Here is a 27,379-nt window from a genome sequence, read left to right on the forward strand (position 1 = left end):
CTTGGCTCACTGCAACGACCACCTCCTGGGTTCATGCAATTCTCCTGCCTCAGCCTCCCGAGTAGCTGGGATTACAGGCATGTGCCACCACACCTGGCTAATTTTATATTTTTAGTAAAGACAGGGTTTCACCACATTGGTAAGGCTGATCTCAAACTCCTGACCTCAGGTGATCTGTCCCCCTCTGCCTCCCCAAGTGCTGGAATTACAGGCGTGAGCTACTGCACCCAGCCAATTTCTTCTAATAGCCCATTTTATCTTGAGCAAAATGTGTTTAAGACCTGTTTCTTAAGTATTAATGAAAATTCAACAGCAATGTGACACATAAAAGACAATACAGTTGCTCTCTTGACCTTTCCCCTTGCTAATGAGAAAGGCAAAAATAAAGGAACCATATGGAAACCTTTGACATACTGCCAGCAAAAGGCTCCTAAACCTTGGCCCAAGGACAACTGCAAGAGTAATGCTATCTTCAAAAACAAAAACATTAGAAATTATGGTTTAGCGGTCAAAACAGTAAAACAAAAAACAAAAACAAAAACTATTTTAATAATGCTTTAAATCCACTCAGAGCTAGTATGGATTGTCCACCACTCTACTTTCCACATTTGATAATCTTGTATTCCATCAAACACGTTGAAGATGTCTATCAAATACTACCTTGTTATGCTCCACTTTTTATTTCTTCCTGTGGGGCCAAATAGCCATACGGTGAGTTTCCACTGTGTGTGTGTGTGGGGGGGGGGGGGGGGGGTTCTGTGTGTACGTATACATATTTTAAAATCAATTCCTGGCATTTGCTTTGAAGAATTTCTGCCTTTTTAAAAACAATTTTCTCTCAGCTTCCCCCAACACTGCTCTCCAGATTATCTGACAGTATGGCAGCTCTTCCTTAATTTCTTTTGCTAGGGGCTCCTCGATCTCGAACAGAACTTTAAACAATCTCCAGGTCCAATACCAGATCCTATTTTCTGTTCTCTTACCTACCACTCTCCCTAAGTAATTTAGTCCATGACTTTAGACAACTAAATCTTTATATGTAAACATACACACTTGGAATAAATGTCTTTACAGGCTACTCAAACAGAATAGCCTGAAATACAAACTTCTCCCAACCATCAAATCTATTCCTCCCCCAATCTTTCTCACCTTAAGCAACAGTACCAACATCTACTAAGTTTAAAATCTGGAAGTCAGCTTTCTCAAGTTTAAAATCTGGAAGTCAGCTTCTATATCACCCCCACATCCAATCCTTTCTGCCACCAACCTTTACTATCTCTCACCCAGACCATAGTAATCATTTGAGTCTCTTGGCTTCCATTCTTGCCCCTGCCAATCCATTCTCCACCCAGAGCCTAGAGATAGTAAAACAAAATGGATCATGTGGCTACCTCACACAAAATTCTTCAATAGGATCCCAATACGTTTATAATGAAAAACACTGATCTCCTTTTAGTTATGTGAATACACCACTCTTTCTCATCGCATTACCTTCGCGTACGCTGTCCCATTGGTCTGGACTGTCATTCTACCCAATCATTAACTTACCCTTCAGGTCTCAGCTTCAATGTCATACTTCTCAAAAAAGGCCTTCCCAAAACCCAGTTAAAATTAGGTCCTATTATATCTTTACAAGCATCCTTTTGTTATATAATACCGAAAAAAAAAGTTATTATGTTATCTGTCCAACTATTTTGTTAATGTCTATCTAGGCAGAAGCAGGTTTGCTAATCACCACATAATCCCACAGTGTCACAACCATGTTGCCAACATCTATGATACTCCCTTCCCCAATAACTAATAAATGGAGAACTCATGAGTGCTGTTACTAACCAGAATGGCTATATAACACAGCAAGATGCACCAAGGATATTCATCTATTCCCCTACAGTTGGACGTCTAGGTAAAATACTTCTAAAAAGTCAGTGATGGATAATGAAAGGAATTCAACTGGAGAGAAGATAATTCAGTCCTTTTCCCTAACAAGTTTCAGAGGTCTTTTACTTCTTTTGTTCTTCTATAGTTCCCAACAGAGTTAGTCCCATGGTAGATAGTTACGCACTTAGCAGACCAAAGTAGAGTACATGCCAATCAGTCAACTGCTAGAATTAGGTGTTACAGAAATTCTAAATATTATAATTCACTGAAGGCTAGAATCATTAGAGAAAGTGTTAGAGAGGTAGAAGTCAATTTAGACAGTAAGGGACAACTTCCGGGAATCCAGCCAACTTACTTTACCACCCCACCTGTCTGTACCTCCTTCAACAGTGGTATGTAGTCATATTTCTACTACTTAACACCATTTCTTTAATCCATCTGCTAAAATTCTAAGCAAAATTATCTTCAATATGTAGTTATTAGTTAACCCAATAAAACAGTGGCCATAAAGATTATGAGTGGCAAAAGGTAAAAAAACTATGAAGAATTAACTACCTGTTGCATAAAGGAAACTGGATATAACATTTTATATACTATATTCACCTAATAACATAAGAATTAAAAGAATATAAAATTGGGATCCTAGAGTCTTCTGAAGGGCCACTGTAAGAGGGAAATAATAACTACTCTAGCCATTATTTTTCACACACTGAACATGATCACTTTTATTGCATTTTTTCTAATCTTCATGATAACCCTGGAAAGTTCAAGCCACGAGGTTGAGTGACTTCTTCAATTACCGTACAGCTAACAATACAGGTATTGTTTTTCAAACACTTTGAACCAAAAAGTCAAGCAAAAAACACAAACACACACAATCTAAAGTTTTAGATAATTTGAAGTGCTTTGTTGAGCAAAAACTTCCTTAGGAAGTATATAAGCTCAAGATTAATAACTTTCAACTGGAAGTCTTTCTAAAATGTATGGGCAAATACAGATCATTTTACTGTTCACCTACTCAGCTTTGGTAAAATAAATCTAAAATATATCTGTATAGTATTTTCATTAGTAAAAATGTTCTAAGAAAAGGTAAATTGCCTGCTCATCTACTTTTGTCTACAATGATTTTTGATTTCGAGAAGAAAAAAAGAAGAGACTTGAAAGAAACAACAGGAGTATGAATAAAAGAAACGTTGTAGACATTGTTTTGCTTCTGATTATGAAAAAATACCACAATGCAATAACAAGAATAGTATTATCTAAAGCTAAATGATGTCAGGCTTTTAAACAATCAATAAGCTGTAAGAGTTGGGACCTCTGTAATTACCTCTGTGTGAGTGTTACATTATCAAACACTGGGACAAGTACAGTTTTGTATGAAATGACTGTATGAGATCAAATAATTATATCCAAAAGAAATTACATACTGGATTTAAACTTTTCCACACTATGATCATCATTTCAACCTATGTGATACCATCCTCTTGTTCACAAAATTCCATCTATGTAGTAATTATAAACTTTTAAAGGAAAGTCTTCAAGTAATCCCGGCTCATAACGAAGTTAAACATTAATAAAATCTCGAAAGTACCAATGTTATCTCAAAACAATGATATTGAACACTGAAGAAATAAGTCTTATGTGACCCTAAAAACAGAGTTACAAAAATAAATGAGTTTATGGGGATTTTCTATTTACAAAGTATAACAGCTTATCGCAAAGATCCCAAAGGTCTTTCTGGTCATCCTCTATAGAAAAATCAATTCTCCTGTTTCCCTTCTTTCGTTAAAGACTCGTTCCTCCCCCCCCCACCTTTTTTTAAAATATAGATCTTTCCCAAAACGTTTTCATTGCAAAAAAAAAAAAAAAAATAGATTTATGTCATTATCAGGAACAGCGTGTCCCAAAACTTAAGATTGCTATGATCCTTTACATCTTCAAGATTGCAAGAATTGAGCATTAATAATTCAGACTGTAAACACACCCCGTTAAAATTTTCCTTCAAACACCAACGTCCCCACTCTTGGGATCCCTAATAGGCGTACATAAGCCACATAATACAATCTTTAAGAAGGACATAGCTGATAGGTACTCTCCAACCTCTCCCAAGAGAGGTCCTCACCTAAACCTCCCGCACATTCCCTTCTCAGGGGCCGACAAACACAATTGTCATTCAGAGGGGTGGTGACTGTTAAGCGTGGGTGAGAAAGTGCACGCGAGATACATAACTGGATGGGGAAGGTTGTTAAAGGCAGTCTCTCCAGTATCACATAACTAGCCAAACCCGCTGCAAACTTTTAAGAGATTAAGTTACATTCCTCTGCAATTCCACCCTTGACAGCTGAATCCAGAGATGCCAGCAAGTCGTGCATGTCAACTCTCGCCAGCTCACCCGGGAAGAGTCTGCAGCCACATCCCGAGGTCAGCATGCACCAGGGGCTGGGGGAAAAAAAAAGGGCTGGGCGAGCTCACCTTTTCCAGCTCGTCGTGAAGCTCCGCCAGGCTGGGCCGGAGCAGCTTCTCGCCCAACTGCGCGGCTGTGTGCCGGTAGTGATCGATCCTGGGCACAGCGTCCATGGTGTTGTGGCCGAAGGTGCGCAGGTAGTAGGTGTTGGTGTGGGTATCATAGTAGTAGTGCTGGTGGTGCCCACTGCCGCCGCCGCCGGAGTGCAGGCTGCTGCCCTCGCTCAGCACCGTGTCCCCGCCGTTCTGAAAGCTCACGTTGGGCCCTTCGCCTCCGACCCCGGCCACATCCGACAGGCTGTCTTCAGCCGAAGAGGAGGCAGCTGGGTCCACGAAGTTCACGCGGAAGCGCCCCTTGGCTTCCTCGCTGCCCTTAGCCAGCCCGCTCTCGCCGCTGGCTTTCCCGACCGCGGGGGTCTGCTTGGCCCCCGCCCCAGCACCAGCCGCAGCCGCCGCCGCCGCCGCCGCAGCAGCTGCCCGTCCGGCGTTCTCGGAAACCAGGTCCACCTGGAAACGGCTCTGGCTCGGGGTGGGCCCCAAGGGTCTGCCCAACCCGTCTCTGCCCGCCGCAGCGCCCTCACCCAGGACCTCGCCGCTGTCCCGGCTCCCGGGCGCAGCATCCTCCGACACCGAGTGCACAGCTGTGCCGGGCAGTTCCACCCTGGCGGCGGCCGGCGCATCAGCTAGCGGCGTCTCCCCAACCCGGGCCAGTCCCGGGGCGCCGGAGGAGGGCGCCGTGGGCCCCGGCTCCATCGCTGCCCGACCCTCGGCGGAACTGCCGAGCCCGGCGGACGTCTCCGGCAGCGCGCCCTCCGCACCCCTGACCCGCGGTGGCCTCGGCCGCAAAGCCAGGTGAAGGAGTCACTCTCCCCGCCGCCCGCTGGCCGCTACTAGCCGGGCGGGCACAAAAGCCACCGGTAGCCGAGCGAGCGCGCGAGTGCGGCGGGCGCGGGGCGGGCCCCGCTGTTTAAAGCCTCGGCGGAGCCGCTGCGGCGGCGGCGGCGGCGGCTGGAGCAGCAGCACGCGGGAGGCGGGGCCGGAGGCTCCCCCGCCCCTCAGCCCGCCTACCCACGGACCCGCAGCGGCGCGCGGCGGACGCTCCTCAGCGAACCGCTCCTTCGCGGCTCCTGCGCGACCCAACGCGAAAGCGGCCCGTGAGAGGATGGCGACCAGCCAGTCCGCGCCGGGCCTTGGACAGTGCGGGCAACACGAGCGACGCAATTGGGGAGCAGGCGCGGCTACGCGCCGCCTCAGTGATGTGGCCGGTAGGATCTCCGCGCCGCTACCTCCTCTTCCGTCGCCCTCCACCCACGCCTTCACCTCCCTCCCCCGCCGCGCTCTGCGGCGAAGAGAAGCGAGCTCACCGGCCGCCTCCCCTCTCTCCGCCCCGAGGCCGCGCGTCAGTGGACCGGCAGCCCAGGTCACGGGGCTGTGGACGGTGCACCGGCCCTGCCTCGCCTCACGCCAGTAGCTGATGCTCCCGCGGCAGCTGCCTCCCCAGTGCCCCAGCCTGGGCTTCACAGGCTTTCGCCCGCTGGTTTTTTTTCCCCGCTTTGGTGAACTCGCAGTACTTGGGCTGAGCCGGCGAAATCTCGCGAGATGCTGCAGGCGTCAGTGCCGCTTCCCACTTAGGCGCGTGGTACCCGAGGTTTGGCTGGAGCCGCAGGCCCGGCGTGGTTCCTGCGGGCGATGCCGGGGGGCTTTCCGGTCGGGGCCGCTGCCGCTTCCGGAGCCGCGGTCTAGGTGTGCTGCACAGCCTGGTTTGCTCCGAGTTCTGGCCCTCTGCCCTGAATCTCCGCTCCTAATTCCGGGCCTGAACCCGAGGGAGGCAGGATTTCCTCTGTGCCGCTTTCGAGCGGTAGACTCACCCTCCCGGGCAGACCTAGGTTGGCATAACCAGAGATTAATTTAATGCCAGTTGTGATGCTGTGGGTGTCTCCACACTTCTGATGACACCTTTATTTTAAAAGCTGATGTTCTAAGGTGAGAAGGGAGCCTCGTTGAGATGTCATGTTGTTTCAAGACGAGTTTTAATTTAAGGCATTTCCAAAAGTGGTAAGAAGCTCATCTCTCAGAATACAATGTCCGCAGTAACTACCCGGGGAATCCTTACCAGGAGGTTTCTGCATGATTTGGGTTGTGCAAAATTCCTCTGTCTATATAGAAACAGAAAGGTACTCCTCTGCAGGTCTATTTTCTCTTACGTACAATTTAAGGGAATGTAACTGTTTTCCAACTTTCTTAGCAGCAGAAATTTTAAAAAACTAAATTATTCCCAAAGTCCTAAGTAAAATCAATGAATGGCATCCTCCAATCACTTGGTTTTAATGTACTTTATTTTTGTATTTTTAAACTTGACTTATGGGGACGAACACCATCGTTTGCTGAACACTTGAAACGTGAAGAAAGAGCCACAGAGTTGGCAGAACTATTTGAAAATGCTGTAAGTAAAAGCCGCAACCAGGCAATTTTCAAAAAATTGTCATAACCATGATCTTATTTGAACTTGACAACTTTTCAGCCTATTTTATCATTTCTATTTTAAAAGATGGTGAGAGGGAAAAACAGCTGTTGCATTAAGATTTTTAAAGCTCCTTTTGAGCTTTAGTAATAACTAGAGGAGGCCAGAAAAATCAGGTGGTCCTTTAAGCAGTGCAGTTTTCTGCTAGGGAACTGCTACATTAATAGTTGATATATGTAGTACCTTTCAGCTCCACTACTAATTCTGCCACTATTAGAATTCAACATTCATTTAGTTGAAAGAATATTGAACAACTGCTATAAGCTGCTCTTTATTTATGGGATATAGCGATGAGCAAAACAGACAATCCCATCTTTCATGGAGTTCATTCTAGTAAGAGAGAGAGAAACAATGGACAAGAAAACTAGATAAAATACATAGCATCCAAGTTGTGAGTACTAAGGAAAGGGAAATGGGATATTAGTGTGAAGTGGGGATCGTAAAATTTTCCATAGGGTGGCCTCACTGAGAAGGTGACATTTGGGTGAGGAAGTGAGCGATGTGAATTTTTGGGAAAAAAATGTTTCAAGCAGAGGAAAACCAAAAACCCCAAAGTAGGAGCATGCCTAGCATGCTCATGGAATTGCATGTAGGCCACTTTGGCTGGAACTTGCTTAAGAGATGGGAAGAATCAAAGGCAATTACATCAGAGAGCTAAGGATCTGGGACATAATAGATCAGAATGTTTAGGACCTTTATGGCTCTTAGACATACTTGACTTTGAATAGAATGATGTGTTGGTCAGCTCAGGCTTCCGTAACAAAATATCATAGACTGGGTGGCTCAAACAATAGAAATACGTTTTTTCCTGATTCTGCAGGCTGGAAAGTCTGAGATCAGAGTGCCAGCATTATCAGGTACGGTTTTCTTTTCGGCTTGCAGACAGTACCTTCTCAATGTCTCCTCACTAAAGAGAGAGCATTGTCTCTTCTTTTTCTTATAAGGGCTCCCGTTCTGTGGGATCAAGGCTTCATCCTGATGATGTCAGTTAACCTTAATTACCTCCTTGAAAGCACCATCTGCAATACAGTCATATAGGTGTTAGAGCTTCAACATATGAATTTGGTGGGGGACACAATTCAGTCCTTGGCAGATGGCAAGTTGTTGGAAGGTTTCAGTGAAGGAATGACGTGATCTGCCACTTTTAAGGGTTGATCTAGCTGTCTTGTAGGTAGGCAAGGGTTAAGTGGTTGGGTGAAAGAAGCAAGATGTGTTAAGAGATATTACAACAATCCAGGAAGCAATGATAGGGCCTTGACCACAGTGGGTAGCAGTGGAAATGGGGGAAAGTAGTTGAATTCTGGGGACACAATAGAATTTGCTGATGGATGTGGAATGTGAGAGAGTCCAAGGGTTTTGGCCTGAGCAACTGGTATTGCTATTTTCTGAGATGGAGAAGGAGGCTGAAGGAACAGCTTTGGGTGGGATGAATATCAGGAGCTTAGTCTGAGATGTCCATTGGAGAAAACACAAATGTGTAGAAAAAATAAATAGTAGTCACTCATATAAATATGTAACTGCAAATAGAAGTTCTAGGAGAGAGGAACATGGTATAAAGAGAATGCAAAGTAGGCTAGATTTAGTCAAGATGGAAGTGACTTTTCAACAAAGGTCTAAAGGAAAACTAGGACCAAACTGTAACTTGCAGAGGGTTTTAAACAGGGGAAATATTGTGGACAAATGCCCTCATGGAGTGAGCAGCGACTGTCAAGAAGGTTGAAATCAGTTTGATTAAAGCATAGGGGTTAGGGGGCAAAAGTAGTAAGAGATGAGTCTGTATTCTAAACGCTCTATGAAAATATTAACGAGTTTCTAGATAGAGGGGCACATGATCAGATTTGCACTTATTAGAACTCTCTAGGCCTGGCATCGTGTCTCATTCCTGTAATCCCAACACTTCGGGAGGCCAAGGCAGGTGTATGGCTTGAGCTCAGGAGTTTGAGACCAGCCTGGGCAACAATGATGAAACTCCATCTCTACTAAGAAAAAAAAAAGAGCCAGGCATGGTGGCATGTACCTGTAGTCCCAGCTCCCTGGGAGGCTGAGGTGGGAGGATCACTTGACGTGGAGGTTGTAGTGAGCTATGATTGCACCACAGCATCCAGCCTGGGCGAGAGAGTGAGATGCTGTCTCAAAAAATAAATAAATGAAAATAAAACTAGTTATATTGTGAGTAGAAGAGGGACGATGAGGAAGAGGAAGCATGGGAAGGCAGGACACAATTTCGCTAATCTAGTCTTGAGTTGATAGTAGTAATAGTAGCTAACCTTTATAGAGAATTTATGTCCTGGATACTGTGCCAAAATCTATACATATATAATCTTACTTAATTCTCACAACACTATGAAGAAAATCTTAGGATTACACCCATTTTACAGATGAAAAACGTGGTTAAGTAAAAAATAGGTAATTTCAACATTAATGACCACATAAAAGACCTACAAAGGGCGTATGGCCTAAGAGGTGAGAAGAAAATCAGATGAAGGCATTTGAAAATAGGATCAGCTGTGTTAAATTGGGCCAAGAGGCAGAGAAAAGTGAGTTGACTATATATTGACCTTACTAACATGTATAAGCCAACAAAATGAGAGAGCGATGCAGTGAGGGGAGGGCCACAAACATTCCAGGAACTATCAAAATGTTTGTGAAACTTAAGAAAAATTTCTCAAGAGAGGTCTTCTTTACTTAATTGTTGGCAAACATTTCATGGTCGGACTTATTGGTCAGTTTAGAGACTAATCTTGAGAACAGACTTGCTGTCAGTGCCATGGTGGGGACCTGACTGACTGCTCTATTTCCTTTTTTGCCACAAGATCAGCTTTTGACAATGTGTGTGTCTGAGTACTTAATAATATGTATTTCATGTACTTGGAATTTTAAGATTAGAAGTGACTTGCATAGTTGTTATTCCAAACTTGTCAATTCACGAATGCCAAAATGTCCTAAGAGAAGACATAAATTATGTTAGACCTACAACTTCTCATATCTGCAGCATCAGAACATGTGAAGTGCAAACCCATGTAGAACCTTTAAAGTCAGCTCCCTTTCTTTTCCTTTTTTCTTTTTCTTTATAGTGAGTTTTAAACTAGCTCCCTTTCTTTTCTTTTTTTTTCTTATAGTGAGTTTTAGTGTGCTTAGTTTAGTTGTACTATGCTTAGTTTAGTTAGACTGAGCTTAGTTTAGTTGCACTATGCTTTCTCTCTAAGTAATATATAAATTAATATTTGTAAATTATGTCTTTCAAAAGAGAGAGTTCAAGTTTTTTTGCTTACCCAAGTAGTAAATGTATGACAAATGCAGTTAAAGAGCAGTCTTTTTCTTTCTTATCCCTATTTTTGTCTACCTATGTATTTGTCATAAATCTAGTCAAGGAAATCTTTTACAATTTAAATTCTGTATTAGAAAAGTTATTTGTGATTACTTTTGTACTTCTAACAGGTTGTGGACATTTATAAACTTCAAAGTTGTTATCAAATATTAATATTTGAAGTAAATACTTTTACATAATAGCTTAGTGATGACACATTTGGACTCTGGCACCAGATGGCCTGGATTTGAATCTCTGCTCCACTAGTTGTTTTATGATCTTGGCCTAGTGTCACCTCTGTGCCTCAGTTTCCTAGTCTATAAAATGGGGTATAATAGTGGTAGCTTTTTTTTTTTTTTTAAGACAGGGTCTTACTCTGCCACGCAGTCTGGAAAGCAGTGATAAGATTAGAGCTCCCTGCAGCCTTCATCTCCCAGGCTCGAATGATCTTCCCACCTCAGCCTCTTGAGTAGTTGGGACCACAGGTATAGGCCACCATGCCCAGCTAATTTTTTTTGTTTTTTGTAGATACAGGGTTTCCTCATGTTACCTAAGCTAGTCTTGAACTCTTGGACTTAAGCAATCTACCAGCCTGGGCCTTCCAAAGTGCTGGAATTACAGGCGTGAGCCACCACACCCAGCTTTCTTATATTGCTATGAGGATTACATAAAGTGCTATTTGTAAGATACTTAGAACAGTGCCTCATAGCATGGTAAGGCCTAATGTATGTAAACATTAAATAAATGCTTAAAACTTAATATTTTATTCAAAAAACAAATAGTGCTAAGATACAACCTAAAGGTATTTTTACAAGTATGTCCTGTTTTGTTTTTTACTTTGCTTTTTGTTTTGATTTTGAGAGGTATTTAGGTAATTTTTTGAGTAACGTATAAGGGATTTTTTTTTTTATGTTACAGATTTTTAGGGCAGTTTTTACTGTCATTATGTTGCTGCCATATATTTGGAAGAAGGAACAAGCCAGACAAAGGATGATTATTTTTTATTCATCTTAAATCCATTCTTTTTTCCTTCATCTGAGCCCTTTAAAACTAATATTATAAATTGGTGGGTGTCTGTAATCCCAGCTACTGCATCGGCTTCACTTCAGCCCTGAAGTTCAAAACCAACCTGGGCATGGTTGCAAGACTCCTATCTAAAAGCAAAATCTGTGTAAATATGTTATAGGAACATTTTGTCTGCATTCACTACATTGCACTATACTTTAAAAAAAGATTTAAAATACAAACACTGACACTTCAAAAATACACATGTCCTTATATTTTAGTAAGTAGTTTAATTGCTCACCGTTTATGGAGCCAAATAATGCATTTCCTGTGTACTTATATTTTCTCAATATTAATGAAAAGTCTCTAATATTTTTATGTTCTATTATATTTCTTAATGATTAATCCATTTTCACTTTTGAAAAGCCATAAAAATAAGATTTTTTTTTTCTTAAGATGGATTTCACTCTGTTGTCCAGGCTGAAGTGCAGTGGCACAATCTTGGCTCACTGCAACCTCTACCTCCTGGGTTCTAGTGATTCTCCTGGCTCAGCCTCTGTAATACCTGGGATTAAAGCTGTGTACCACCATACCCAACTAATTTTGTAATTTTAGTAAAGACAGAGTTTCTCCATGTTGGTCAGGCTGGTCTCGAACTCTGGACCTCAGATGATCTGCGTGCCTTGGCCTCCCAAGGTGCTGAGATTGCAGGCATGAGCCACTGCACCTGGCAAGATACGTTTTTATAATTATAAGATGCCCAAAATCTTTTAAAAATCATAAATATGGAAAAGATCTTAAAGGGTTATGTAATAAGCCCCTACTTTGCAGAATACTCTACCTTTGACACTTTTTTTTAATAATATTTAGTAACACATCTTAGTGGTTACAAGTCCTTATGCCATAGCATTGGACATTAATAATCACTCAAATGCTTATCCAAGAATCAGAAGTTTTTCTGAATGACTAAATTAAATTATTCTCATCATAATTCAATTTTTTGACTTCTTGTCCCATTCTTCAGAGGTTACTATAACCCATAGAAGTGTAAGATTGTTTTCAGTTTTATTTTCTAAATGATTTCCTTTTGCATGTCATTATAGGGCCAAATTTCTAAGTATGTAATTATTTTTATTACCTTCCTCTGGCCCTTTGCAAGTAATTTAATCTTCCTTTAAATGTGGGCCAAAACTATTAGGTTCAATATTGTAGTTTTTTAAAACATGATTATGAAGGTCTAAAGATAAGTTATTACAGTTATGTAATTGTTTTCATTTAAAACTGAAGTAGGGCCAGGCACGGTGGCTCAAGCCTGTAATCCCAGCACTTTGGGAGGCTGAGACGAGTGGATCACGAGGTCAATAGATCGAGACCATTCTGGTCAACATGGTGAAACCCAGTACTAAACAGTGGGTCTATTGGGGGGAAAAGGGGAGGGCCAGTGGGAGGGGGAGGTGGGGAGGGATAGCCTGGGGAGAAATGCCAAATGTGGGTGAAGGGGAGAAGAAAAGCAAAGCACACTGCCATGTGTGTATCTACGCAACTGTCTTGCATGCTCTGCTCATGTACTCCAAAACCTATAATCCAATAAAAAATTAAAAAAAAAAAAAATACAAAAAATTAGCTGGGCACGGTGACGTGTGCCTGTAATCCCAGATACTCAGGAGGCTGAGGCAGGAGAATTGCCTGAACCCAGGCGGCGGAGGTTGCGGTGAGCCGAGATCACGCCATTGCACTCCAGCCTGGGTAACAAGAGCGAAACTCTGTCTCAAAAAAAAAAAAAAACTGAAGTAGCAGCTGACTGAATATGGCCCTGCATATCAGCTCTTCTGACTAGACAAGAAATGTTTCTTGTTGTTTTTGTTTTCGTTTATTGTACTTTAGGTTCTGAGGTACATGTGCACATCATGCAGGATATTTGCATAGGTACATACATGACAATGTGGCTTGTTGCCTCCATCCTTTCGTCACCTATATCTGGCATTTCTCCTCATGTTATCCATCCCCAACCTCCCCACCCCCTGCTGTCCCTCCCCTGATCCCCCACAATGGACCCCAGTGTGTGATGTTTCCCTCCCTGTGTCCATGTGTTCTCATTGTTCAACACCCACTTATGTGTGAAAACATGCAGTGCTTGATTTTCTGTTCTTGTGTCAGTTTGCTGAGAATGATGGTTTCCAGATTCATCCATGTCCATACAAAGGACACGAACTCATCCATTTTTATGGCTGTATAGTATGCCATGGTGTATATGTGCCATATTTTCCTTGTCTAGTCTATTGTCCATGGGCATTTGCGTTGGTTCCAGGCCTTTGCTATTGTAAACAGTGCCGCAGTGAACATACATGTGCATGTGTCTTTATAATAGAAAGACCTGTAATCCTTTGGATACACCCAGTAATGGGATTGCTGGGTCAAATGGAATTTCTATTCTAGGTCCTTGAGGAATCACCACACTGTCTTCCACAATGGTTAAACTAATTTACATTCTCACCAACAGTGTAGAAGTTTTCCTTTTTCTCCATATCCTCTCCAGCATCTGTTGTCTCCAGATTTCTTAATGATCGCCATTCTAACTGGTGTGAGACGGTATCTCAACGTGGATTTGATTTGCATTTCTCTAATGAGCAGTGATGATGAGCATTTTTTTCATATGTTTGTTGGCCTCATATATGTCTTCTTTTGAAAAGTATCTGTTCATGTCCTTTGACTACTTTTGAATGGGTTTGTTTGTTTTGTTCTTGTAAATCTGTTTTAGTTCTTTATGGATTCTGGATATTAGCCCTTTGTCAGATGGGTAGATTGCAAAAATTTTTTCCCATTCTGTTGGTTGCTGATTGACTCTGATGATTGTTTCTTTTGCTGTGCAGAAGCTCTAGAGTTCAATTAGATCCCATTTGTCTATTTTGGCTTTTGTTGCCAGTGCTTTTGGTGTTTTAGTCATGAAGTCCTTGCCTATGCCTATGTCCTGAATGGTTTTGCCTAGGTTTTCTTTTAGAGTTTTTATGGTGTTAGGTCTTATTTAAGTCTTTAATCCATTTGGAGTTAATTTTAGTGTGAGGTGTCAGGAAGGGGTCCAGTTTCTGTTTTCTGCACATGGCTAGCCAGTTTGCCACACATGGCTAGCCAGTTTGCCAACACCATTTATTAAAAAGGGAATCCTTTCCCCATTGCTTGTTTTTGTCAGGTTTGTCAAAGATCAGATGGTTTTCCAACCATCTGACAAACCACACATCTACATGTGTGGTGGCGTTGCCTCCGAGGCCTCTGTTCTGTTCCATTGATCTATATCTTTGTTTTGGTATCAGTACCATGCTGTTTTGATTACTGTAGCCTTGTAGTATAGTTTGAAGTCAGGTAGTGTGATGCCTCCAGTTTTGTTCTTTTTGCATAGAATTGTCTTGGCCATGCAGGCTCTCTTTTGGTTCTATGTGAAGTTTAAGGTGGTTTTTTCCAGTTCTGTGAAGAGGGTCATTGGTAGCTTGATGGGGTTAACATTGAATCTATAAATTACTTTGGGCAGTATGGGCGTTTTCATAATGTTAATTCTTCCTAACCATGAGCATGGAATGTTTTTCCATCTGTGTCCTCTCTTATTTCATTGAGCAGTGGTTTGTAGTTCTCACTGAATAGGTCCTTTACATCCTTTGTTAGTTGTATTCCTATATATTTTATTCTCTTTGTAACAATTGAATGGGAGTTCGCTGATGATTTGGCTCTCTATTAGTCTGTTATTGGTGTATAGGAATGCTTGTGATTTCTGCACATTGATTTTGTATTCTGAGACTTTGCTGAAGTTGCTTTCCAGTTTCAGGAGATTTGGGTTCTTCTAAATATACAGTCATGTTGTCTGCAAATAGAGACAATTTGACTTCATCCTTTCCTAATTGAATATGCTTTATTTCTTTTCCTTGACTGATTGTTCTGGCTAGAACTTCCAATACTGTATTGAATAGGAGCGGTGAGAAAGAGCATCCTTGTCTAGTGCCAGATTTCAAAGGGAATGCTTCCAGTTTTTGCCCATTCAGTATGATATTGGCTGTGGGTTTGTCATAGATAGCTTTTATTATTTTGAGATACGTTCAGTCAATACCTAGTTTATTGAGGGTTTTTAGCATAAAGGGCTATTGAATTTTGTCCAAGACCTTCTCTGCCTCTATTGAAATAATCATGTGGTTTTTGTCTTTGGTTCTGTTTATGTGGTGGATTACCTTTATAGACTTGCGTATGTTGAACCAGCCTTGCATCCCCTGGATGAAACCTTCTTGATCGTGATAAGTTTTTTGATGTGCTGTTGCAATTGGTTTGACTAAAATTCCATCTCCGTTGTAAACAATTCCTTTTTTTGTTCTTTCAAGATTGGGTTTGCTCTGTCATCCAGGCTGGAGTGCAGTGGCACTATCTAGGCTTACTGCAGCCTCCACCTCCCAGGTTCAAGCAATTCTCCTGCCTCAGCCTCCCAAGTTACTGGTATTACAGGCACCCATTACCAGGCCCGGTTAATTTGTTTATTTTTAGAAGAGACAGTTTCCTCATGTTGGCCAGGCTGGTCTTGAACTCCTGAGTTCAAGTGATTCACCTACCTTGGCCTCCCAAAGTGCTGGGATTACAGGCATGAGACACCACACATGGTAGAATTGTAACCAATTTCTAAAGACATAAAATTCTTAATATGTAAGATAAGAATATTAAATTCTTGGTAAATATTCCGTAATATATAATTCCTGATATATAATAGAATATATATCAAGAATTTAATATCTGTAAGAAGTCAAGTAATTAGATATTTATTATAATATCTTTCTAATTATAAAGTAATACATGTTTAATATAGAAGTTATAGGAAAAAAGCAGAAGAAAGTAACACAATGCCATCACCCTGAAATAACATCTTCTTGTTTATCGTATGACAAAATGATTTATTGTATATTTCATAATTTTTAAAACCAATAACGTGACCATTTCTCTGTATATGAAAATGGATATCTTGCAATTGCATGATTTCTCATGGCTTCATAATATTTCATTATTTAGATTTATCCTAATTTACTGAATCTATCGCCTAATTTTAAACTCCATTTATTTTCTTTACAAATAAGAGCAAGCAGTGCTACATTGGATATCTTTGTGCATGTATCTTTCTTCTTGAGTATTTCCTTAGGATAAATTCTTAGAAGTGAAATAGCAGGGTATGCATATTTTTAAAACTTTTGGCATACATGTCAAAATTGATTTTCAGAAAGGTTATTATCAGTTTATCCTTCTATCAACATGGTGTTTGAATGCCTGTCTTCCACCACCCTTATAAAGTCTGTGTAAAATCTTTCTTCTTAATCTTTGTTAGTCTGATTAGCAAAAAGAAAAAGATAGTTTAATTTGCAGATTATTGGCTTCTTGTAAGGTTACAGTTTTAAAATTAATTAATCATTTATATATTTTTATTTCTAAATTTCCTACTGATATCTCATATCTGTAGTAGACCATTACTGTATCCTAGAAGTGTGGTTTTCATTCTGTGGTTTCCGTTCTGTCTTCTTGTGGTAATAGCATACAAATTTTTGTTGTTGTTTTTGTTTGGGTTTCGTTTTGTTTCTTTGATGAAGTGGGGAAATTACCTCTCTGTGTGTATTTTTGGAAGTACATAATAAAGGAGCTTGCCTGCCCCAGCCACGTTGTGAACATCTGACCAAATATGCCATTTTGGCTCTCTTAAGTGTTTTGAATTTTGGGTGGTGTGATGGAGAGTCAGAATGTTTGTAGGACTCTTAGTTGCTTATATCTCACTACCTCCCTCTCTGAGGAACTGCCTTGTCTGAGGGTAGCCCCAGGCCACTGACTGGATGAAGGTGGATATAAAGGGCACTGACTCTGGGACAATTCTAAAGTGCCATTAACTCAAAGAACACCCTGTAGGATGGACTGAGGCTTCAGCTGCATCCTCATTGTGAGTCTGCTTCTTCCTCTGCCCAATCCTGCCTTCCTCATTTCCTTATAGCTGTGTCTTCTGAGAGCACTCTCCATCAAACTTTCTCTATGCCATTCTCCACCTCAGCCTATATGGTAGTTCCTGCCACCAGCACCCTCTTGAACTACATCCCTTGTTTTTCCTGCCTCCCAAAGTCATCTGCTCTCACCACCCCAGTCTGTGGAAGGAAATGGTCCCTGGTGCCAAAAAGGTTGGGGACCACTGATTTAATGCTCAGAGAGACCTTTACTGTCACATGATCATATGCATAAAAATTAATATGTACTATCCATTCCAGTGGCAGTACTCAGGGAAGACTGTATGGTAGTTCCTGCCACCAGCACCCTCTTGAACTACATCCCTTGTTTTTCCTGCCTCTGTTTCTTCTTTCTTTTAGCTTTCCCATACTTTCTTGGTAGTTTACTTCATCTAAATTAACCATAGTCTTGGTTTCTGTGTCTTGCAACCAAAAAAAAGTGTTAATACAATGTTCTTTGTCATTTTACCCATCTTAAGAGCTTTTTCATGTATTATGACAAAAACTCTAAACGAAATTGGTTTTCTCCAGTATGTTAGTTGCATTGCAGTTTTCTCATAGTGTTGACATTCAACTATTTAGAAAATTTATTGCCGTAAGTATCTTGTTTTTTTTGTATGTGTGATTTTTACTTTTGATGTAATGCAGGGGTCCCCAAACCCTGGGCCACAGACCTATACCATTAGGAACCAGGCTGCAGAGAAGGAGATGAGCCACAGGCAAGCAAGGGAATAATCATCTGTATCTACAGCCACTCCCCATCACTCACATTACTGCCTGAGCTCCACGTCCTATCAGATCAGCAGTAGCATTAGATTCTTACAGGAGCCTGAACCCTATTGTGAACTGCACATGTGAGGCATCTAGGTTGCATGCTCCTTACAGGAATCTAATGCATGATGATCTGTCACTTTCTCCCATTATCCCCAGGTGGAACCATCTAGTTGCAGAAAAACAAGTTCGATTCTACATTGTGGTGAGTTGTATAATTATTTTATATATATTACAGTGTAGTAATAATAGAAATAAAGTGCACAATAAATGTAGTGTGCTTGAATCATCCCAAAGTCATCTGCTCTCACCACCTCAGTCTGTGGAAGGAAATGGTCCCTGTTGCCAAAAAGGTTGGGGACCACTGATTTAATGCTCAGAGAGACCTTTACTGTCACATGATCATATGCATAAAAATTAATATGTATATTTTTTTAAGATTTTATTTTTATCTCCTCATTCTTATGACAAAGATTTTTACCTTGATTAATGACAATGATTCAGCTATTTCCTATAAATAATTTAACTGAGTATTTGACTTTCATGTTAAAATTTTCTATAACAATATCTTCAGATTTTAGTGCTGAAATAACAGACATTTCTGTTTTACTTAGAGAGCAATCTAGAAATGACCTGCCTAAAGCTGGCCAGGTAGCTCTGTCATTCTCATCAGGAAGCTCCTACCTCTGACTTTAAGATGGGAGCCTTCATTTGTTGCTATTATCCAGTCAGTGGGAAGGAACAACTAGAGAGTAGAAAACAGTCAACTTCCTATCATACACACACATGCCAAATTTTATTGGTCTAAATTTAGACAGTTGGCTGTACATAGCAGACTGAGAAACAGTCTTTTACTGGAATCCCCCATCATGACAAGTTCTGCCCGTTGGTATAAATCTGTGTTTTCCTGTGTTATAAAGAGTTATAAAACATTTAAAATACTAGTATTAAAATGGTATTAGGTTGAACATGTAACTGAAAATGTTCCTACAAATATTAAGTGAAAGTTAACGCATGGCTAACATTTAAAAAGAATGTTCCCCTTACCAAATGGTTTGTGTGTGTGTGTGTACCTGTATGTGCATGTATATTATAACAATTCAAAACTTTCTTTATCTTCCTTCTCCACTATTGCTACCATATATTTAAATGTGGAGCATGAACTAGGAAAAAAGATTTTGTTTTTGGCCAGGCATGGTGTATTAGTTCATTTTCATGCTGCCGATAAAGGCATACCTGAGACTGGGTAATTTATAAAACAAAAAAAGTTTAGTGGACTCACAGTTCCACGTAGCTGGGAAAGCCTCACAATCACGGTGAAAGGCAAAAGGTACACATCTTACATGGCAGTAGACGAGAGAGAATAACAACCAAGTGAAAGGCATTTCCTCTTATAAACCCATCAGATCTCATAAACTTATTCATTAACAGGAGAACAGTCCCCGTGATTCAGTTACCTTCCAAAGTGTCCCTCCCACAACATGAGGGAGTTACTGGAGCCACAATTCAAGATGAGATTTGTTAAACCATATCACATGGTTTAACACCTGTAATTCTAGCACTTTGGGAGGCTGAGGTGGCAGGATCTCTTGAGCTCAGAATTTCGAGACCACCTGGGCAACAGGGTGAAACCTCATCTCTGCAAAAAATACAAAAATTAGCCAGGCATGGTGGCACGCACCTGTAGTCTCAGCTATTTAAGAGGCTGACGTTTGAGAATTGATTGAACCCAGGAGGCAGAGATTGTGAGAGTGCAGTGAGCCAAGATCAGACCACTGCCCTCCAGCCTGGGTGGCAGAGTGAGACCACATATCAAAAAAAAAAAGTTGTTTTGTTAAGTAGTGTTTTTTAGCCTCTTGACATGCTTCTTATACTTTTTTTCCCATCTCTTAGTTTCTTTCTGTGAAGCTAGGTGAATATGAGTAATGATAGGAAGGACATGTTCGTATGATTGCTTGAGAGCATTTGCAGTTTATGAAATAATATCATGAAATGTTATATTCTTGAAAATGAATGGCTAAATCTAATTTAGGAATGAATATTAAAGGTTTAATGAAGAAGGAATTAGAAGTACCATCTTCTAATCTAAATATAGAATCTCTTCTCTGTACTGGTACTAATTTTTATTGTGATGGTTTGGACACAGTTCCATATTTAGCCTCTTTGTACTTAATTTTGAGTTATAAATGTCCAGACCTTAAAATTTATTCTGCAAGACTAAGGATGATTCTTAGTATAGATATACCAATGTATAGATATGCCATAATTAAGGTAGCCATTCTAATGTTAATTACTATTTTGGTGGTTTCCAGGTTAGCTTTTGTTTTTTGCTATTGTAAACACTCCTACTGTGAACTTTGTATACACATATCATGGTGAATATATGAGTAGATTTCTCTCTAGGGTGTATATTTAGTAGGGTAGTGCTGGTTCATGGAGTATGTATATCTTCTCCTTCAACAGATAATGTCACACTGTTTTCCCAAGTGGTTGTACCAAGAATGGTATTATTTTAAGATTCTTTGCTATAACTTCAAGTATTTGCTTTAAGTTTCTGGAGAAAGGGAAAAAACATGAGTTATACCATGGTATTGGATTTTTATTATGAAATGAATTTTCAAATATCATCTGAAAAGAATGGAAACCCATTATTTTGTAGTCATTGTTTTGGTTTTGAAAAGGTATCTCAATGTAGATATGAATTCTATACCATGCATATTATTGAATGTCTGGGCCATGAACAATTATTCATGTAATTTATTTACTGTAAAATCTTATGTAACAGTATGACAAGAAGAACTATTTAAAATATGTTATAGGTGTACAAATTTTTTACATATATGTGGCAAAATAAAAGTTTAAATCAGGCATAAAGATATAAAATGAAAAATGAAGTCTTTACTGATTCCTCTCCCTAAGGATCTGTTTCAGCTACCTCATTGTTTCTTTTCTTTGTTTCCTGAAAAACTTATATTTATTTCTTTATATAAATAAATAGATCATAAGGCACTTTTTTTTTTTTTTGCTTTTTAAACACTATGTATGATTCTTTCTGCTCAATGCTAAATAAAATTGAATTAATTGGGTATATAATAATTTACTTAACCAGGCAGATTGATGGATATTTAGATTATTTTCCATTTTTTCTTATTACCAGTAATGGATCAGTGAGTACACTGGAAAATAAACCTTGTAATTTTTGAGACTTTATTGATTAGATAAATTCCTAGCTATAAAATTACAGTTGAGACAGTACAAGCATTTTAAATTGATACATATGGCAAAATTGCGCTCCAAAAAACAGTTTTAATTTACATTTTATCACTGCTACTTGCCAGCATTGTGTGTTATCAGAATATTTTACCTTTAATGCTCTCATAGTTGAAAAATATAACTTATTTTATTTTTCATTTATTTAATTATAGTGAAGTTGAGCATTTGTTTTTCTGTCAACTGTTTTTTAATATCTTTTGCCTATTTTTCTATCAAGTTGCATTTTTTTCTTAGTGATTTGTAAAACTTATAAATTAAAGAAATTAATGTTTTTGTCTATTATGTGTTGCAAATATTTTCCCCGTTTTGTGGTAAATTTTTATACTTTGTTTATAACTTTTTACACATAAATTTCAATCTTCTTTGTGACTGTCAGGTTATATATAATTTCCAAATTGCTTAGAAGCCCATTTCCTGTGTTGCCATTTGTCTCGTAAATTTATAATGAGAAGTAAATTTAATTCACATATAACTCAGCCTTTTTTTCTTTCTTTTTTTCAGAGAAGTCTGTGAGGACATGCCTAGGAAAAAACCATTGTAGACAGGTGAATATGATAAATCTGATGAGTTTGGGTTGTCAAAAAAAATGTGTTTAACAGTTAAATGATTCCTATTTCCTTTTTCCTTCAGGGATCCTAAAAGTCAATAGGTGGGCAAGTTTTATTAGTAAAGAACATTACCTTACCAGACAAAGTAATCCTTTTCTCCAACCTTCTTTCAAACTGCTGGTCCTCACCTCACCTAAAACACTCTATCAGAGACTAGCAGATGTTCTAGCATCTCTATAAAATTTATCTTGGTTAAATGTTGGCATGTGATAAATGAAATTAAATTGATTTATGTGGACTTTTTCTATATTCTGTATTTGCCTTGGAAAACCTATATTTGAATAGAACAGTTAAAATATAATTTTATCAAAACACTTAAGGATGTCTAAATGAGTTAATATATGAATATATGAAAATAATCCACATAAACCTAGCCCATACTTAGTCCTCAGCTAAAATGACTTCTGGTTTAACCCAAACTATAGTAAGAGACTGAACAAATCTAAATAGCAACACTTACAAGGAGTGAAGAGCAACCAATCATGCAAGGCTTTTTCCATTTATATTCTTACTTCCTGTATGTTATAAAGTTATTTTAAAATTAGTAAAATTAGGTAGTGGAATATCAGATCTTAGCTGCAACTTTTGTTCAGTAGGCTAGAAACTCAGAGCTACCAGACCATAGTTAGTTGGACACAAGAGGTTACATATTGTCCCCAAAGTAATCTTGCTTTCTCCAGAGCTCTCCAGCTCAGGCCTATATCAAAGCAACATCAGATCAGTTCAGACTGGAATTCATACTTTTAGTTTCTAAGGTTAAAGAGGTTTCATATTAGAGAATTTTACTAACTGTCCCATATCTGACATTTAAAGATGATCCAGATTTTCTAAAAGATTCCCAGTTTTACAGCTTATTGTTTTTAATAGAAGCAGCTTGGGATATAAATGTTACATAGTTTATATCCTTATAAATGTTTATCTTATAAAAGCGTTCTTTAAAAAAAAAAGTCAATTTTTAGAAACGCTGTTCCATTTATAATGCTGTAAGAAAACTGCTTAACTGGGTCTACTTCTAGATGTTAAATATCAACTATAATACTTGTTAAATCAATACATTTTAAAATGTTCTTAAAGTGTTTAAATTTCTTCTCTAAAATGTGTATTTCTTATTAAATTCTGGGTTGTTTATTTTTAAGGTAGAGTCTTGCTCTGTTGCCTAGAATACAGTGCAGTGGCACTAGCTCAGCTCGCTGCAAACTCCACCTCCCAGGTTCAAGTGATTCTCCTGCCTCAGCCTCCTGAATAGCTCGGACTACAGGCACATACCACCACACCAGGCTAATTTTTGTATTTTTAATAGAGATGGGGTTTCACCATGTTGGCCAGGCTGATCTTGAATTCCTGATCTCAAGTGATCCACCCGCTTTGGCCTCCCAAAATGCTGAGATTACAGGTCTGAGCCACTGTGCCTGGCCAAATTCTGGGATAATTTAAAAAACATTTTGGACAGTAATAATAAAATTTTATAGAACATGATATAGTTTATGCATTCACCAAAGAAAATGTTGAGTTACCAAATTAGTTAGAAGATGACTATAGAGTAAGTTATCACTTATCTGGTCCCTGCCATAAATCAATCCTTCTGCATATCAAAATTTTTTTTAAATAGCTGAATAATAGCTTTTCAATGTTAAGATTTTAAACTGCCTTTAGAAATCCCTATGAGGTGATGCACTATTATTTCCTGTACTTTTTAAGATAATACTGAAAATAGTTTAGCATTTAGCTAAGATAAACTTTTGAAATGATACAACTATCATAAAATCTGTAGGCAGCTATAGATACAAATTTAGATTTGGATCACAGTGCTCCATGATTCTCTTGTGTTTCTCTGTATCTTTTACTCAGAGTTATAGACTTTTTCCAAACTGTCTTTTCGTAAATATTTGTCATAGCAAATTGGAAGATTGAGATAATGTCTCCGTGCAGAGCAAGGAGCAGGTGTGCTTACTGTCCATAATAAAAGATTTGGGTGCCATAAGCTCATTATCCTCTCCTGTAATACAGCTGCTGTGCATGCTGGGGTCAGCTGGCTCTCTTCATATTACCTTGTGGAAATTGGGGCATAAGGAAATGGTGCTAATGCTGATGTTCTGATGACTGCTATTGTTGTAAATAACAACGTCCTTTGTTTTCTGACCCTGGATTATCCTGTCTCCCACTAGCATACATGAAATTAGCAAAGTAATTACTAGTTTGCAAGTAGGTTAAAACTCTTAGAACTTTTACAGGTCTTGGCAAGATGATATAGGATAGTCATCAGCAAACTTTTTCTGTAAAGGGCCAGATAGATAATACATGGTCTCTGTCACATATGTTTTTTAAAATTTTTTTTCAACCCTTTAAAAATGTAAAATCCTTCCTTAGCTTACAGGCCATCTGAAACCAGTCTTTGGGCTATATTTGACTCATGGGATATAGGTTACTGGCCTCTCATATAGATCATGAGATCAAATGACTATTCTCCCCTCCCAGGAAGTTCCCGAGAACTTCTCTCAAAATTATGATGGCTTGCTTTTCAAACATGTTTTTCTCATGACTATAAAAATGAAGCATGTATTGTTGCATGTCTGCTTGAAAATAAAATACGACTGCAAAATTAATTAGATAATAAGAAGAAACAGTAGTATCTTCCTAAGTGATTTTTATATAACCTCCAAGATAATTTAGAGGGCAAAATGCAATTAAAATTGCATCCAAAAAGAAAGCAAGAAAGACGGACAATATAAACAGAAAGCACTTCATAAAATGGTAGATTTAAATACAAATGTATAATAATTACATTAAATGTAAAAGAAGAAAATACTTCATTATATAACAAAGTCAATTTTGTACTGTTTGCAAGCATGATGTTTAAATTGTGAGAATGCAGAAAGGTTAAAAGGATAGAAAAATATGTCTGCACTAGCCAAAGAAATGCTAACATAGTTATACATCAGTCAGATCCACGTATAAATTTTCAATAGAATATATAAATATTTTCAATGAAGATTTATATATTTTCAATAAAATTTGATTTCATAAATCAAATTTATGTAACATATCAGATAAAGCAAATATCTGTTTTCTCCTGCTGTAACAATATCATAGACTGTAATTTAAGAAAAGAAATATACTTGTCTCATAATTCTTGGGCTGGGAAGTCTAAGAACATGGTGCTGGCATTTAGTGAGGGTCATCCCATGGAGGAAGGCATCACATGGCAAGCAAGACAGCACTCGAGACAGAGAGGAAATCTGGCCAAATTCATTCTTTTATCAGGAACCCACTCCGGTGATAACTAACCCACTCTGATTATAATGGTTTTGATTATTCATTAGGGCTCTGCCCCCATGACCTTATCACCTCTTAAAGGCCCCACTTCTTAATACTATTACAGTTGTAACCACCCAACAGGTTCAGTTTGCGCACTGTCCAGATAGAGCCTGTTTATGAAGACATGGGAATTGTAATAGAAAGTTAATACATGTTAGAGCCAGCTAAACAGGAGACAGGAATTTTATTATTACTTAAATCAGCCTCCCTGAAAATTTAGAGGCTATTTGAGGATAGTTTGACAGGTAGTGGGTTAGGGATTAGGAAATACTGATTAGCTGGGGATGTCATCATAAGGTGTGGAAAACAGCACTCCTGCACTGTGTCTGTTTCTGGGTGGGGGCTCTAGGACTGGTTGAATCTAGAATTGCAGGTCCAGGTGGGACTGTCTGGTAGTCAGAAGTTCAAAAGTGTGAAAAGACATCTCAAAAAATCAATAAAGGAGTAATTGAAGAAGTTACCAATCTTGTAATCTCTGGAATAATGGCTGGTAATCATATATACCTGTATTTTAGCAGGATTCAACCCCCTCTTCTCATTTTCCTACTCTGGTGGGTTTTCATTTATTTTGTAAAGGTGGTTTAGTTTGGGGTAGTGTTATTTTCATTTAAACTATAAATTAAATTTCTCAAAGTTACCTTGGCCCACACCCAGAAAAGGCAAGATGGTGTTGGTTAGATCAGATCTCTTTCACTGTTACAATTCTCTCAGTTATAATTTTTGCAAAGGTAGTTTCACAATGGCAATTAAATTTCAACATGAGTTTTGACAGAGACATTCAAACCGTAGCAGCAAACTATAAGGTAAAAGCATTCGTAGAAATAAAATGTATGCTTCATAATGAAAAAAATATTAAGCCACCATGAGGATATAAAATATATGGGTATCTAATTATATAGCATCAACATACACAAAGCATTACTCTGAACTGGGTCATGTCCACACTACGAGGACTCACTATGTATTAGAAGAGTCAGGGTCAGCCTCACCAGGACCTCATAGCCTAGGAGATAATGATTCTCCACAGGAATGGATGCTAGTGAACAAACACACACATGAAGTCCTTTTCACTTTAGCTTCTTAATCTGTAGCAGTGCTTTTCAACCTAGGCTGCTTATTAGAATCAACTAGTGATCTTTTTAAAAATACTGATGCAGAGACCTTCCCTAGACCAGTTAAATCAGAATCTTGGAGGAAGGGAGGAGGGCATCAATATTGTTGAAGCTCTCCAGATGATTTAATGTGCTGTTTCAGTGTTAAGAAGCACTGAGTTACTGTAAATCATCAAGGTAATATTTAGGGCAGTAAATAGCAAAAATATTTATAGATATTAATCTGTTTTTCCTTGTGAGTTCTGTAGTTACCTAACATAAAAACTGTTGGTTTTTAAATGGATCATTACAACCTGTGGTTCCAATTTAAAATTATAAAAAATTTAATCCTGCAAGGATTGCTTAGTCTGTCTTAATTTAGAGCTACCTCTAAATTCTTGATCATCAAGGTAATCAAAGTTAAGTTAGCTACATTACCACATGAAAACAGTCAACTGGTTCACACAACTGCTTTAAACCCATAGGAAATTGATTCATTAGCCTTTCCTAGATTAGAAATTGGCCAACACCATTATCAATAATATAGGTGATAGATGCTGCCTTAAAAGGAATTTTCTGAAAGATACCTACTTTCTCATGTTATAACCACATTTTAAATGCTATCTCTTTCTCAAAAACCAAAGCTACCCTTCTGGAAGTACAAAGGATCAGACTTGAGGCAGGACTGTCATGTGATGTTATGTGTCGATATAACTTTGTATAACTCAACTTGCAATGGCTGTAGCCATTTCTGAGTTGTAACACCATTTTAGTAGATAGATGCAAATATTGTACTAATAGTGCTAATATTGGGTTAATCCAATATGTTATGCTCACCCTTTGTAAAAGGTAAAAATGACCATTCTTTTTTTTTTTCTTCCTTTTTTTTTATTGAGACAGGGTTTCAGTCTGTCACCCAGGCTAGAGTACAGTGGGGCAAACATGGCTTACTGCAGGCTCAAGTGATCCTCCTGCCTCAGCCTCCCAAGTACTTGGGACCACAGGCATGCACCATTACACCCAGCTAATTTAAAAAAATTTTTGTAGAGACAGGATCTTGCTTTGTTGCCCAAGCTGGTCTCAAGTTCCTGGGCTCAAGCAGTCCTCCTGCCTTGGCCTCCCAAAGTGCTGGGATTACAGGCATG

General features: G+C 39.1%; 1 protein-coding gene and 1 long non-coding RNA gene across 5 annotated transcripts in view; one reads left to right on the plus strand and one right to left on the minus strand.

Annotated features, from left to right (window-relative positions):
* SLC12A2 (solute carrier family 12 member 2) overlaps window positions 1-5,282 on the minus strand; it is a 105,737-nt gene extending 100,455 nt beyond the window's left edge. For all 4 annotated transcript variants that reach the window (XM_008991590.5, XM_002744636.6, XM_035290958.3 and 1 more), the window contains exon 1: window positions 4,351-5,282. In XM_008991590.5, the coding sequence (XP_008989838.2) occupies window positions 4,351-5,094 (744 nt within the window). In that variant the 5' untranslated portion in view covers window positions 5,095-5,282. The remainder of the gene's footprint in view (window positions 1-4,350) is intronic.
* A 125-nt stretch (window positions 5,283-5,407) lies between these two features.
* The window catches only part of LOC144581403 (uncharacterized), a 99,009-nt gene continuing 77,037 nt past the window's right edge, over window positions 5,408-27,379 (plus strand). The window contains exons 1-4 of the long non-coding RNA XR_013532091.1: window positions 5,408-5,605; window positions 6,698-6,784; window positions 18,107-18,152; window positions 21,722-21,765. This is a non-coding gene — a long non-coding RNA (uncharacterized LOC144581403). The remainder of the gene's footprint in view (window positions 5,606-6,697; window positions 6,785-18,106; window positions 18,153-21,721; window positions 21,766-27,379) is intronic.

This window comes from Callithrix jacchus, chromosome 2 (genome assembly GCF_049354715.1).
Source record: "Callithrix jacchus isolate 240 chromosome 2, calJac240_pri, whole genome shotgun sequence".
NCBI classification, from domain to species: Eukaryota; Metazoa; Chordata; class Mammalia; order Primates; family Cebidae; genus Callithrix; species Callithrix jacchus.